General features: G+C 52.6%; 1 protein-coding gene across 1 annotated transcript; it reads right to left on the bottom strand.

Moving 5' to 3' along the window:
- Positions 1–1,507: 1,507 nt before the first annotated feature.
- Positions 1,508–13,079, bottom strand: NPHS2 (NPHS2 stomatin family member, podocin). The gene is made up of 8 exons (XM_065409663.1): positions 12,800–13,079; positions 8,929–9,032; positions 7,502–7,574; positions 6,100–6,182; positions 4,491–4,694; positions 3,608–3,663; positions 2,878–2,956; positions 1,508–1,783 (listed from the first exon to the last, which is right to left on the bottom strand). Exons 1-8 carry the CDS (start codon positions 13,077–13,079, stop codon positions 1,508–1,510), a joined length of 1,155 nt encoding a protein of 384 aa, XP_065265735.1.
- Between the last annotated feature and the right edge of the window lie 2,175 nt (positions 13,080–15,254).

Raw genomic sequence — 15,254 nt, 5'->3', positions numbered from 1 at the left:
AGCCCCTCCCACTCAAACCTTGGGCAGCACCAGGCCACTGGGCTGCTGCCAGAGCTCATTAACAATTGACACTAACACAGAGAAAGCAGCTGGAACAACAAGGACCCCACCTTGCTTTCTGCTGTGCTGCCCGTTTGCTCTCCCTGGCTCAGCTACATCACACATTTAGCTACCTCAGCCAGAACCCAACAGCTGGCAAGTGACAGATTTCGGGGGGACACTATTCCCCAGGGGCTGCCCACTTACTGCTCCAACCCTAGTTTGCCCTTTGCAGTCAATGCTTCGGCTGCACAGGTGGAGAATGCAGGAGCTATCGGTATTAGCCTTCATGAACACCCTATGTGCCTCAGTTTACCTGCTTGGCATTAGCCTGCCCATCTGTCTGGGGTACGGCCAAAGGAGGCTATTGGGGTAAACAAGCAGGAAATGAAGCAATAGTTGGGATAAGCCACCTGGGGTAAACAGCTTCAAGGGGGTTAAGATGACACTGGTTGAGGCTATTACGTGGGAAGATGCTGTTCTCCAGGTGTCCGGCAGAGAGGCTGCCGGGGCTGAAAGCCTAGAGCTGTAAAAGACCAGGAACAGCTATAAAGCTCCTCCCCTGGTTTGGGGAGGTGGGTCATCATCAGCTGCCTGTATGGAGGACACTACCAGAGACACACTGATTGAGGGAGCACCTGCAGCAGGCAGGCTATTCCAGCTGGAGATGAAGGTAAGTGGGTGAGAGGACCTTGCCAAAGGCTGCAAGGGAAGATGAAGGTGTAAGTGAGAGGGAAGGTATGGCTTGGACTGACCTTTGGGTGAATTATTAATATGTAAGTCTGAAGCCCTTGTTTTCAGTCACTTTATTCAGCTGATGCCCCAGGCTTCTGGAGGCAAAGGGTTTACAGGGGCCCAGCCCAGCTGGGCCAGCTACATTAATACGATTGGGAGGCAGGGGGCTGCAGCCCAGAAACCCAGTCGAGGGATCAGACCAAGACCTTTGGGCCTCCTTGCTTCTCCTGGGCACCGGGCTTTTGCAATGCAAATGATTCCAGCCAGATCATGTTGGGAAGGGAGAGGTTGATATTTTGGGCCTTTAATAAAAACACCCCATGTCTATCCAGCCAGCCTAATTGGAATGATAGAGGCCATCTTTAGGGCTCCAGCTCTGGGGCTGGGGGAAGCAGTTATACCATCCCTCTGCTCCTCAGCACAGCAGGGTAAAAGGAGCAATGAAATGGTGAGACACAGAGGGAGCTCCCACTCCCGCCCCAGCTCCATTCCTGCACTCCACACACGGGATGAGCCAGAATGTTTCTTCAAAGCAAACTCAAATGTCTGTGTCCAGCCCACTTTATATCACAGACCCCTGCTCGTTTCCCATCCCAACCCCTCCACAGTTCATGCTGTGGGGCTGGCATGGTGCAGGCCAGTCCATGGAGCTTGTTTGAAGATAAGTGACCTGGTAGAAGGTGTTCATCAGCGTGGCAGTCCCGTCTGAGCGCCAGCTTCCCCTGGCATGGCTCTATAGCATGGGGGAGTCCTTCTTGTCCTTTGGAGCCTCAGGGTGATTGGGAGCGCTGGTGGGAAGGCTGCTGCCCGTGGAGTTGTGGCTAGCCGCAGATACAAGATTCATTAGGTCAAAGGGCAAAGGGAGGACGATGGTGGAAGGTTTCTCGGCAGACAAGCATTGCAGCATGTGCAGGTAACGGAGCTGGACAGCAGCTGGGGAGCTGGCTAAGATCTCGGCTGCCATCTTCAGGGATTCAGAGGCAGCCTTCTCCCCCTCGGCAGCGATCACCTGCAGCACAAGGGAATGAACGGCTGTTTCTGCACCATTCCACTGGGTTGGCCCCACCGGGGCTGGCAGGAGCTGTGAGGGCCTGGCTGATGGGAGCTGACATTGTTTCTTATAGTGAGTCGGAGTGAAGATGCTAGGCTGGAGTCGCTGCAAGCTGCCCCCATGGCCAGTGTTCCTGCCTTAGTCTCTGCAGTGCCTCCTGCTGAGCAAAGGAGGGAGCGGAATAGCCCATGCAGCCAGGGTTCCTCTATCACGTCTCTGCTGTGCCCTCTGCTGGGAGAGGTTGGGACTGCAGCAGGGCGCTGCAGCACCTACCTCCTCTTGTGTTAAAGCGGGGTTCCCCAGCCTGTGGGTCAAGTACCCCTAGGGCTGGTCAGAGGGGCCTTCCTGAGGATCTCGACTGGGCAGAGCCCTCCTGTGGAGGAGGGCTATAGAAGAAGCAAAGGAGGGAGCAGCCAGTCCAGGGTTTGGGAGACAGGCACTGTGCACCAGCATTTAACCTGCCCTCTCCTGTTAGGATGCCCCTTCAGCTCAGTGCAGGGACAGAGGCAGCCCTCGACTCAGCCAGCAGAGAGCACCAGTGGGAAGAGTTTGATAAAGGGACTGCTCCATGCCACAGAAATGGCCGGGCTCCAGAGAGGGACATTGGGGGGAGGGATAGCTCAGTGGTTTGAGCATTGGCCTGCTAAACCCAAGGTTGTGAGCTCAGTCCTTGAGGGGGCCATTTGGGGATTTAGTTGGTCCTGCTTTGAGCAGGGGTTGGACTAGATGATCTCCTGAGGTCCCTTCTAACCCTGATATTCTATGATAGGCATCGCAACACAGAGTGTGGAGGGGCAGTGCTGCTGGGGGAGAGAGCCCCTTAGGGTAGGGAGGGGCGCCCCGTAGGGAGGGGCGCCCCTCCCATTGCAGGATGCAGCAGGGCAGTGCTGTGAGCAGGAAGGCATATAGGATGAGGAGCCAGTAGAGGTAGGGACAGCTGGGCCCTCGGGGGAATCTCCTCTCCTGATGGTGTATAGGGTCTCTGTCCAAATGGCTGGAAAAGGCTGGGAATTGATCCACATGGGAATATGGGGCATTCGCTGGTGTCCTACCCGCACTTTGGCCTGTCTCTGGGCCTCTGCTTCCACTGCCAGGGACTGCTGCAGTTCAGTGGGCAGCCGCACGTGGTTGCTGCAGGAGGAAGAGACCGGAGTTACACGGACCCTGGAATTCCACACCCATGGGTAGTGCCAGGCTGCTAGCCTGTCTGACACTGTGCCCCAGGGTCTCCTTCCTGGGCTGAGGCAGGTTACAAAAGCCCCTGGAGTTTGGATTTTCAGCCTTCCAATCTCATCTCCCATCTCCCATCCAGCTGGTCCCAACCCACCTAGCACTGGAATCAATGGGGGCCTTCTCAGGGACACTCTGATTCTTGGACTAGGGTCTGTTATTGGCCAAGCTGTGCTTTTCTCCTTTGGAACCGGGCCGGGAAATCTGAATTGCAATAACCGGGCCAGATCCCCAGCTGGTGTAAATGGGTGTAGCTTTGACAACATCCATGGCACTAGGCTGAGTTACCCTGCTGAGGAGCTGCCCCAGCTGGAAAACACAAGAGCTTTTTGTGCCATTTAAACATTTGCAGCCCAGTGAGTGGAGGTGCTGAGTATGTGGGCAAAGGAGAAGGGCTGGGTGGGGGCTCAGGGCGCTGAAGAGGTGACACCTGGATAGAGCTTCAGGGGCAAAGGTGGAAAAGGAGCAGACATTAGCAAGCAGTGTTTGCAAAGGGGCACGAGGAGGTTTCTTTACCCTGCTGGGTCTCCGCTTCATACGTTTCCTACCTACATTTCTGTTCTCTCCACCTTGATTCCCCAGCGACATGTGACTGCATCCAAGGTGACCTGTAGAGATGGGAATATACTGACCGTAGGCAGTGTGTGTGGCATTGTGCCAAGGCACTTACAAACAAGTCAAACATATGGTTCACTGCATGAGAGCTCATGTTGGAGAGATGTGTCTGCTATGGATACTTGTGCATGCTACAGAAAAACACTTCTGGTTAAAAGGCTCAAGCGTCCCTAAAGGTTGGACACCAAGAGAAATCCCTGTAGAGGGCAGGGCAAGGAGGTAGGCTGCCATGTGCGTCTTCATTGCTCTTGGCTTCTGGGTCTCACACTGTGCTCAGGAAGATTTGCTCCCAGAGAAGTCAGCTGACTCAGAAGCACCATTGCTGCCTCAAAAAATCCAGTTCTGGTATAACTCTACTGAAATCAGCAGGGTGGGGCCCACTTACACCAGGCCTGAATTTGGCCCTGGATGTGTCATTTGAATCTAGATGGCTGATCATTTCCCAGCTTGGATTGCTTCCCCCAAACCCCTCTCAGCAGCTGGATTTGTGTCAGCTTTGCTGCAGCTGGCGGAGAAACCCACCGATTCCCTGCTTTGTCCGTGGCTGCGGCCCATCGGGACTGCGTTTTGCCAAAGCACTTTGCCCTCGGACAGCCTCTTGAATCCAAGGGACTCAAAGTATAATCATCACACTGTTGCCTTCCATTGGGTGAAGCAAGTCACCTGATGCTATGACTGATCCCTGCAACTGATCACTGTGGGCTTCTTATAGGCCTTTCCCTGAGGCCCTTTATACACTTTCAATTTGGGTTGAAAGATCGATCTACAGCACTGTCCCAGAGCTCTGGCCCCACAGCTGCCCACCTCCACATGGAGATACCTTCATTTCCTGGCCAATGCTCTTCCTCTCCAGGAGGATTTCACTGAAGGATCGATGGGCCAGCAAGCGCTTCATGGTTGTCTGCACCAGCAGCTGGACAGCGCTGGAGAGGTTGGCCACGCTGGTTAGGAGGAGAGAGGCATTTTCCATCCGGTAGTAGCAGACAGCATCTATTTCCATAGTAACCATGTCTTTGGTCACCACCTAGACAGAGAATTTGGGGGTGATGGAGCTGGTTCTGATAACTCTAGGGTGGGATGGAGGAGCTGGGAACACTGCAGGAGAGGAAGAATGGCCTTGTGGGTAAGGCATTGGGCTGGGACTCAGGAGATCTCGGGGATTCAGGTCCTAGCTCTGCCCCAGACCAACTGTGTGACCCTGGGCAAGTCACTTTGCCTCTCTTTTCTCTCCCACTGTTGGCCTGTCTTGTCTATTTCACATGTAAGTGGTTTGGGCAGGGACTGTCTCTTACTATGTGTGTGCAGCGCCGAGCACAATGTGATTATCACTGACTGTTATGGCAGCATCCACTGCATGCTAGAAGTCATGCAGGACGGTCCCTGCTCCAAGCTGCTCCCACACTAAGAATCTCGGGTGGGGGCTCTAGATGCTGCTATTAACTAGTAATGCAGCCGGGTATAAGGCATGCAGGGAGAGGGAGCCAAGAAAAGAAATGAAAAGAAAGGATTTGGGCATAGGGAGGGCCGCTCCGTACTGGCCTGTGCCTTCCTAGACCCTGGAAATGACAGACTCTGATCCCAGCAGGCTGTCCTTCCAAGGCTGGTACAGATGTGGGGGTCCTTCAGATGAGAGCTTCAGAACCATGCTCCAGCCTCCTCTGCGCGGGACCCCCTGGCACTTTTTTGTAAGAATCTGGCCCAGTGTCTTTGGCCAAAAACTGTTCCTCCTCCTCCTTGTCATGCAGTGTTGTGTCGTGCTGTACTGGTCAGTGGTGCATTGGGTTGTGTTTAGTGTGCTGTATTGTGCAGCAGTGTGCTGTGTTGTGCTGGGCATTAGTGTGGTGTTGCCCACTTTATGCGTTCAAAAATCGTGAACTTGGATTAAAAATGGTGAGATTTTAAAGTACAAGCACCCCACCTGTATGATTTGTGCCTTCTAGTTTCTGCCCCTTTAGGGTGCATTTTGGTCACATTTGTGAGCCTTTCTGCACAGCTATTGAAGTCTAGATACTTAGCATTGATTAAGGGGGGGAAAAGTGAGATTCTTCCCCATTCACCTAACTCCAGGACCTGGGGCTTATAAAAAACACCAAATATCATAAGATTGGCAATAAGATCATGAGCACTGAGCAGTGTGCTATGTGCCAGTCGGCTAGTGTCCTTTGCCCAGAGCTGGCTGCATCACAGCTGTGCTGGCTGTGTACAGCTTAGATAGCACTCTGGATTCGGAGGGATCCCAAAGTGCTTTACAAGCGTGAGATACTTTTATTGCTTCAGGGCAGAATGATCAACTTCAGGCTTAAGCCTGCCTCTTGGGTGGGTGTAATATTTTATGCCACCTTCCCACTAGGGAGCAAATAGCCTTTCCTATGGCTGGTTAGATCTAACGCTAGAGATGCAAAGGAATAAATGGGAGGGAGTTGGCTTACCTCATGGAAGGGGATCTCTAGGGTTTTGAGGCGACGGTCTACCTTGTGGCATGTATCCAGACAGGGAAGGAAGAAGAAAAGGCCTAGGGGAGGAAGAGACAGAGCAGTGGCATGTGACTGGATGCCATGGAAGAAAGTCCCACTCCCTGACCCAATAGGAGCAAACTTGGGGCTACGTAGGACAAGACAAAGACCAAGAGAAGGGCCCAGAGCTGCAGCATCTCCAGCACTAAACACCTGCCCAGATGTCCTGCTGCAGAAATGGGCGGGGAAGGGGGTGGAAGGAAAATAAACTCTTCCCAAAAGATGTGGCAGAGACATCAGACCCTGAGGGGTTCCCCTGGCCACCCAGTGCTAAGGTTTTAGTCACTCGCTGTCCCCCTTCACATGTCCCCACTCAACATGCTGGCTTCTCGCTTCACAGGTGAGCCCATGTCTTAGCACCAAGATGGGTCTGAGCTGTAACATTTGGAGCAGGATCCAGATCAGAACAAGCTGTGGGCTGTTTGGATGGGGGTTCTGGCTCAGGCCCATGGCTGCTTAGAGTCCTCACAGCAGGGGCTTTGAGGAGGGGCATGCCAGGCCTTTGGGGTCTTAATGCAAGGGCCCCCCAGGCAGCTAACATGTGGGGAGTGTGGATGGAGCAAGCTGAGCATGGCACATACACGCGAAGGGCCCCGTGAGAGGAGACTGGTAGGGAGACGACCACAACCTGCAGTTGGGGATGGGAAAGGGGCTGCACTTCCGCTTCCTCATGGCTGGGAGGGGGAAGGGAACCAGGGGGCATGAAGCCTGACCCCACCACTTCAGCAGTGGTTGGAGGCCTACAAGTGTCGGGAGCCCCGCAGGAGCTGCCATTGCCAGGAGAGGAGCCAAAACAAGGCTCCTGAGAAATGCCTTCTCCTTTCTTGGCTCGGCTACACGGAGCGGGAGAGGGCTGAGGAAGCCGCAGGCACTGGGCACAGGATTTCCAGATGCTCCTCACCCCACTCATCTCCTGTGGCTGCAGCAGCCCAAGGAGCAGCCAGCCCTGTGAGGAGCCAGTCGCCTGCCCAGCAGAGGGCAGTGCCCGCATTGCCAGCCATTAGCAGACCTGGTCAGAGAGGGAGAGTGCCAGAGCCTGCAGGGTTGGGGTGTTAGGAGGACAAGGCCATTGGACGGGGGCAGAGGAGAAGGGCGGATCCACCCCATCGCAGACTCAGGATAAGCAGAGGCTGGCCTGGGTCAGGATGTACATTTGTGGTGGGTGGGGTGAGAGGGGCACAGGGAGGGGGACACTGGGTGTGGGATCCCCTGGGAACAGTGGGGATGGGGTGGCCGGCCTGGCACTTCTGGGAGCCCCCTGGGAGCCTTGCGCGAGTGTGGCGAGAGAAAGGGGTGAAGGAGTGAACAAATTGCTTACCGGGCCCTCGGGGCCTTCCAGGAAGGAGGCGCCCAAGTCGGAACACAATGGCTCTCTCGTACTCCCGCACGATCTGCAGTGGGAGACAGAGAGGCTGGAATTGGAGGGGGTGGGGCTCTGGGGGAAGGGCTGCAGCATTGGAAGAGAAGCTGGCGAAATCATTGTTTTGGGAAACTGAGCAGAGCCAGCCAGCCAGAGCTGTCGGCTGGTGTAGCTCCATTCACGCTAGAGCTGCTATCTCCATTTACACTAGCTGAGAATCTGGCTCAGAGACTATATGGCAATTGCAACTGTGGCCTGCTCCCAGCCCCTGGAACTGAGAGCAGGGAAAATGATCCCCCTCGGGGCCTAGGCAGCTTAGAGGAGGAAGCCACTTGAATCAAATGCAGAGGGGGCAAGAGCCAGATCTGGGGTGGGGCGAGTACATTGGGATGAAGAATTCTGGGAGGGATGCAGGGGTGGGGAATGACTGGGACTGTGCATTGGGGTCGGGGGAGATTGTGATTGGCTGTGCAAGGAAACCATGACAGGGAGCTGGGGATGGGACTGAGAGCCACTGAGGGGGAGACTGAGATCAGATGGGGAGCTGGGGGAGACTGGGAGTGGGAAGCAGTGTAGTGGGGGAGGGGAGACAGATCTCAGAGGAGCCAGTGTGCAAGGAGACAACTGGGACTGGCTGAGCAGAGAGCCTGGGGCAAGGAGTCAGATTTGGGGAGGGACACTGAGATTAGGCTGGGGTGGGAAACTGGGACTGGGAGCCAGTGGGGATGGGGACTGTGGACATAGGAGGCTGAGCGGGAGACAGAGACAGATGGGTTGAGGAGCTGGGAGCAGGGAACTGGGATGGCTGGGCAAAGGAGATGGGGACTGGGATGAAAAGTCTGAGGAGTGGAGATGGGAACTGGCTAGGTGAGGTGGATAGGACTGGGACAAGGAGCCCAGGGTAAGGAGGGGACAGGACCAGGTTGGAGGGGAATGGGCAGAAGAGTCTGCACACTAGACCACACTCCCCTCCAGTCTGGGGTCCTTGAGTCCATAGGTGCTGATGGTGTGGCAGCACCCGCTGGCTTGAACCCCTGGCTTGAAGTAGTACTAACAACCAAATACATGGTAATACCATTCCTTTGCTGTCAGCAAATATCTGGGAAACCACCTGGCTGTCTCTCATCCCCCTCTAGTGCTGGGCCATATAGAGGATAACAACCTACTACTGCCATCAGTTACTCCCTTAGCTCAAGTGGCAGAGGGCTGAGTGGTGTATGTAAAGGTTCTGACCCCGCTGAGGACTTACATGGGTGTCAGTATGATGCCACATGATGGAATTTCTGTGTTTTCAGTTTGCTTTTTTAAAACTCTAGGAAATTACAAAGCTATGTTAAAATACCACAATAAGGTTGCAAAGTCAAGTGCACCATGCATAGCCTCACCTTCATGCAGAACCAGACAGAAATGGGGAAGGTCAATATGATGAAGAGAAGGGACAAGATGGTAAGAAGCCATTCACAGATACCTCGACCAGGAGATGTCATCCCTAAAGAAAAATAAAGAAAGAACGCATTAGCGGGTGCCTATTTCCATATTACTGACCAATTGATACCTTCTTGCATGGTCAGAAATCCAGCTTCCACCAGGTGATCAAAACCTGCTCAGAGATAGGCAGGTGTAATCACCTGGGCTGGAATTTGACCAAGACACCGGTCTCAGCATTCAGGGCCTGGCTTAAAAGGGTAAAAACATGGTTGTGTGTGAGCATTTTGGGGCAGAGGGCTGCATCACCATATATATTCTAACAGCACCATGGGAAACAAGTGCTGACCAGGCACTACTGCTGGTACTGTACCTTAAATATTCATTAGAAATACTCTGAAGGGGCATTCAGTGTGTCCCATTTCCCAGGTGCAGCCTGTGCCAGCATCTCTCCTGTCTGGGTAGTGTAGCTCCTCTGGTGGGCTGGGTATAAAGCTTTTATTGCTGTGTGTTTGGGACGATTCCATTGCCCATGAGCATCAGAGCCCCAGGGCAGACTCCCAGCTGGACACATGAACCAGACAAAGCCAGCGCTCATTCCAGGAGGGCACCAGAATCAGGTGAAAGCTATACTCCTCTCAGCTGTTTTAAGCAGAGCCCACATTATTCATCTGGGACTGGTACAGGGGGATCTCAGGCTGCGCCTGTGTGTCCCTTTGAAATGGATTCCAGCTGCAATCTCAACCCTATTGAGTGTAGCACTGTGCATGGGTGTGTCTGCTACGCCTGGAAATCCACACCAATAGGAGGGACTAGAGGCTGCAGCCCAAACCCCAGGCTTGTGGTTTTGGCAGGCCAGGGCATGCCACTTTTCCATTGGTGCCCTTAGGAACAAAGGCCCAGATCCTCCAAGGTTTTAATGGGAGTTAGGTGCCAAAATACCTCTGAGGATCTGGGCCAAAGTCTTTGTGCCATGGCATGAGGCCACAGTGTGAAATGCAAGCTGCAAAGAACACATGCTCTGTGTGTGGGGGCGGGGGGGAAGGGGAGTGTTGCTGAAACATGGGAAGAAGGGTGAGACCAGCGGCTTCCTCATGGTTGGTCTAAGAGTCCTGAGCTCAAGGAGCCCATTGAAGACCTTTGGCAGGGCTGGCAGCTGGCTCTGGGTCTGCACGTTTATTGACCTGATGGTAGTGTCTGATTCACTCCTGACAAGGCTGTTCCCTGGGCAGTGAATTACTAGAGGCCACCCAGTGCAAGGGGAAGTTGCAACAGCTCTTTCTTTTGTGCCAGCTTTATGGGCCTGGGGATCCACAGCACAAGCAGGAGCAACGGGTGCTGCCCCACTGCACTGTGCTTCAACCCTGACCCACTGGAACCACTCAGAGGCTATCACCTATCCCCATTCGTTAGCAGGATTGCTTGAGGCCTGGCCCCACGGTGCTAGGGATACGCACAGTAAGAGACAGTCCCTGCCCCAAACAATAGACAAAGGAAGTGCTGTTATCCCCATTTTACAGAGGGGGAACTGAGGCACAGAGAGACTAAAGTGACTTTCCCCATGGGGAATTTGTGGCAGAACTGGGAACTGAACCCAGCTCTCCCAATGCCCAGGCCAATCCCTTAGCTCAGAGACAATCCTGCTGCTTGGAAGTTATTAAGTCTTTGGCCTTTATGTGGATGATGCCACTAGAGCTAAAGCCCCTGGTGAATTCTGTGATGTGGGCATCTCTCCTGTGGGACATAATGTTACCCAAGGATCATCAAACAGATATTAGAGGGAAACAACTCTTATTCCCCAGCAACCCCAGGTGGATGGGCAGTGACTTCCAGATGAAAGGCTACCTGGGCTCGTACTAATTCTCTGATCCATGCCATCCTTCAGTGTTAATGCTGCGACTTAGAGCAACAAGTGAGCCTTTCCCAGAAATTCTGGCTCTTAACTTTGTCTGAGCTGTAGGACTGGATTAATTGCTATTTATGGAGGAAGATACAAAAGTGAGACCTGGCTTTTGTCTATATTGGCTGGTGTGTGTGTGTGTGTGTGTGAGAGAGAGAGAGAGAGAGAGACAGACAGACAGAGAGAGAGCGTAAAGGCTTACAATAAAAGAATGGTTGTCTGAGCTCAGCTGTTTATTTACTAATGGACAGTACAGGAAGGAGAAAGATCAGAAAGCAGAGATCATTTTAAACAGACATCTTATGTGTCCGGATAACTCTGCTTTCTCTGTAACCTACCAGCTCCTGCAATGCTTGTGCATTTATAGCCCCTTCCATTCAGGAATGAGGTAAGCCTCACACACTCCCTGTGACATAGATTATTTCCCCTACTTAACAGACAGGAAAGCTCACTCTCCCAGGCTTGCTCATACACACCCACTCTGTGGCCCAGCTGGGACCAGAACCCCACTCTTCTGCTATCAGGCAGGTGCTCTGTCTACTAGGCTACATTGGCTCCCCTGGTTTTGTCTTTAAAATATTCCCCCTTTGAACCTTCCTCTCTGACCTGCTGTCAGTAGGCAGGTATGAAGGAGCTCAAGAGCCCCCTTCTCCTACTGAGCTGATGCTAACTCCACCTTCTCCCCAAAGTGGGCATGCTCCAGCTTCCACTGGCTGCCCTTAAAAGCTGGTCTTTCAGAGCTACTGCCCCCTTTAGAGGACCCTTGGCTCTAGTGGGCAGATGGCTTCCTGCTGGGTGCAGGCATGGCCCTGAAAGTGGAATGCTTACTCTTTCCAAAGGTGAGTTAACATCCCTGCTTCCATTGACCACTACAGTCTCTTCTGCCTTTAGGGGCTCTCTGCAGAAAGGCCAGGTCTAGAGAGGAGCTTGAACCTAAGCCCCAGATGCCATTACACCAAGCTTTAAGGGTTCAGAGTCTGTATCTGAGTTTTGCAGCTGGATCTTCTCCCTACAACAAGCTGAACTAAACCTGTGGCTGGAAACACTCCCAAACTGTGTGTGTCCTCAGAATCTCCAGCAATGCTCTGATTGTGTGGTTTGGTTTCTTGGTTGTAGCAATGAGAAGCTCCCTGTAATCAAGACGGAACTCTTTGGAGGAAGGAGGCAGCTGTAAAGAATTAATCATCAGAGAGAGAGAGAGAAACAAAGCTGGGGCAGCAGAGCAGCTGGACTGGGGAGGGTTTTTGCTGCTGCTTGAAATTCCCTCCCATCCCTGTGATGCCAGGACTGAACCCATCAGTTCTAGGGATAAAGCGTGTGCCTATTGGAAGTACAGTGCCAATGTACAAAGGCTGAGAGGCAAAGAGCTCTGTTGATCATCTCACACTTCCCCTCCTTCCCCCCTGTGCCAAATCCCTGCCCCTGGAACTGGCCACCTCGATCTGTTTTCTGTGGCAATAGGTTGGTTCAGGTGTGTTCTGGGCAGAGCAAGGCTTAAGAGCCACCTAGGATAACTCTAGCTAGAAACTTCTTCCATCTAAGGGTGGTAAATAATCCCCTGTGCTTCTCCGGTCTAAGGGGTAATAGAGCCAGCGAGGCCATGGCCTAATGAAACTCATGAGCAGCGCTCTGAGGCCTAGAGGGATGCAGAGTGGATGCTGCTTGCTGCTAAACTCGTTGCTTTATTAGAAACGGAACAGGTCCTGATGTCTGAGCAGCCTGGCTAGCCCCAGGCCTGGTGCTGAGCCCTTCTGAAAATCTAGCCTTTGTGTGATCACTTGCTCCTGTGTCATGCACTTATTGCACCTGCTTTGCTCTCCCTTTGCACTGGTGTAAACGACGATACAGGGATCAGACCAGAATCGGACCCCAGTGCCCCACGAGCCAGTAGCCTCTGTGCCTATTGCTCTCCTGCCCTTTCCAAATCCTACCTTCCTCTTGCTGCTCACTTTCCAGCAGTGCCATCACCTCTGTTTCCTCGTCGAAAGACACTACATCATCCACGTCCACCACCGTGGAGCTCGGCACTCTGCTGTCTGTCTCTGTGGGGCTCTTCCCCTCTTTCGCTTTCCCCCTCTTGAGCCCCTCTCTGTCCTTGCTGGCTCCTCTTCTGCTCTCCACCTTCTCTCTCCTGCCCTGTGAGTCTGCGGGCTCTCTGTTCCTCCTGTGGGACTCCCTGGAGGAGCTGTGAGACCGCTTTTCCATCCTCATCGGGGCTGTGAGCGGAGGAGCATGCAGCTCTTGGGAAGCAGCTTGCTGCGGCGGCAGGATGACCGGTCTTGGGAATTTATTGGGGAGTGGAGGAGGTGGCAGGCGGGGGAGGCGCAGGAGGTTTTGAGCACGCTCTGGGCTTGTTAGACTTGTTGGACAGTGAGCCAAGCAAGCTGTTTCCCAGACACTGTCCTATCCCCCACCTACGCGGCACTGGCAGAGGAGTTTCAGGAAGGCTCAGCCCTCACCGCTCAGATGCCAAGATGGTGGAATCCATGATGAGGGTCTGTGTGCTCTTGCATGACTTTGGCATAAAATGCGTTGACACTCACACAAAGGGGCCTTTTTTGTGCATCTCTAAAGTAACTCCTCTTCACTCCCCCCCCCCCCCCCCCGAGTGCAGCCATCTGGCTTCTGAGGCTTCTGACTCTCCTGACCTCACTAGCACCATGACTTGGGTGGAGAATCCCAAACCTTTGCTGTTGAAAGCAACTGCCCAAGTCAAATCCTGAATATTCCCCATGTTTAGAAACTATCTCCATTAGGGCTTGGGATGGGGGATTGCTCCCCACTGGCTCTGCTCCCTAGAAACTGGTGGTTGGGTTCCCAATGCAGCAGGGGCACATTGACGTACAGTTGTTCTCATCTGAATGTAACAACTATGTTGCTTTTCAAATTCAAGTGAGGCAGTTCGACGCCAATCCAGCAACGTGCTCCCTTGAGCCGAGCTCGGTTGAATTTAGTGCGGCTCCATTAGGGCTCAGGGCATGGGGCTCGTTGCAGGATTAACAATAATAATACCCTTTTCTAGAGATTTTCATCAGTAGATCTCCAAATGCTTTACGTAGGAGGTCAGAGTCATCGTCCCCATTTTACAGCTGGGGACACTGAGGTATGGGGCCTTTAAGACTCTTGTTTAAATGACAGAACTGTAACTTTGTGCCTGAAATAGTTCCTCAGGGTCTCAAGATGAGAAGTGTCGTGGGGGGTACGATAATCTGCGTACGTAACTCACATACTCAGCAGCGGTGTGAAGGACGCCATTTCACTTGCATGCTAGATCAGAGGTCCCATTGGGTTGTCAGTACATGCCTGTTAGCAGGGAGAGGGTTAATTCTTACAGGGTAAACTGCATAAAGCTTTTCACTCAGGCCTCTGGGAGAGGAAAATTCTGTTTTGTGGTGGTTTAAATTTGGGGCTCACGGAAATTGGTTTCAATTGATTGGGGTTTTCCCTCTTCCTGAATTAACAAAGTTTATTTTTTTTTAAATTAGGCATCCACTTAGCAGAGCATTGACAAGCCCAGGGTTATGTTCGTTCACCTCCAGCCTCCGAAACTAGAATGAAACAGAAATGCCCTGAGCGCCTGTCTTCTGCTTTGGTTTCTTTCTGTTTCTCCCCCCCCACCACTTCCCTTGGTTCTCATTGGTATCTGCTATTAGACTGTAACTGTTCCTTTCTGCAGTTCCCGTTGATATCCTTCACTTCCTGTCCCAGACCATTGCCAAATGTTGCTGTGCGCTGATACCTAGTAGCAGTATTCTGCCCACAGAAGGGGCTGCATTTTGTTGGTGGGCAAAGTAACTAATAATACAGCAGCCTTCATTTCTATATGGTGCCAGAAGTGTGGCTGGCCCTTTGTAGATCTGTATGAAGCACAGGAAACTTATGTATGCACATTTAAATTGTTGTAAATAACAGTATTTAGTGTGGGATGTTGAAGTTAATGGCTATACTAAAGAAAATAAGTATCTTCTTATAGAGAACATTGGAATGAATTCTTGTGCTGCTGAAAATTCAACCCTGCGTGACCCTGGATGTTAAAGAAATAAAAAATGAGCAGCTGAAATGTTCAAGCCTCTTTCCATTAAAATGAAACGAAGTGACTTTATATTTGCAGGAGTAATCCCCTTCCCCAGAGAAATCTTCCCCAACCAAGTGACTTGGTACGCCCAGCTTCTAGACTAGCAGCTATGACCATAGTCTGACTTCTGCTTGTGACACCTTGGTAGGTTCAGCCTCGTCCAGCCCAGACACTGTTGTCCTAGTGTTGGGGATGCAAGCACTGGAGATCTCCCATCAGCTGCATTGCCAGACAAGGGAAGCCAGTGCAAGGAGGATGTTAGAGTCTACTAGGGTGACCATACATCCTGTTTTGGCCGGGATAGTCCCTTT

This window comes from Emys orbicularis, chromosome 8, assembly GCF_028017835.1.
Source record: "Emys orbicularis isolate rEmyOrb1 chromosome 8, rEmyOrb1.hap1, whole genome shotgun sequence".
NCBI classification, from domain to species: Eukaryota; Metazoa; Chordata; order Testudines; family Emydidae; genus Emys; species Emys orbicularis.
This window is presented reverse-complemented; position numbering and strand designations above follow the sequence as displayed.

Coding starts and splice junctions, on each gene's coding strand:
- NPHS2 (XM_065409663.1), bottom strand. CDS start 13,079: ATGAGGATGGAAAAGCGGTCTCACAGCTCCTCCAGGGAGTCCCACAGG. Junction 9,033..12,799: donor AAGTGAGCAGCAAGAGGAAG/GTAGGATTTGGA, acceptor ATTTTTCTTTAG/GGATGACATCTCCTGGTCGA. Junction 7,575..8,928: donor CTGTCTGGTTCTGCATGAAG/GTGAGGCTATGC, acceptor CTCCCACTGCAG/ATCGTGCGGGAGTACGAGAG.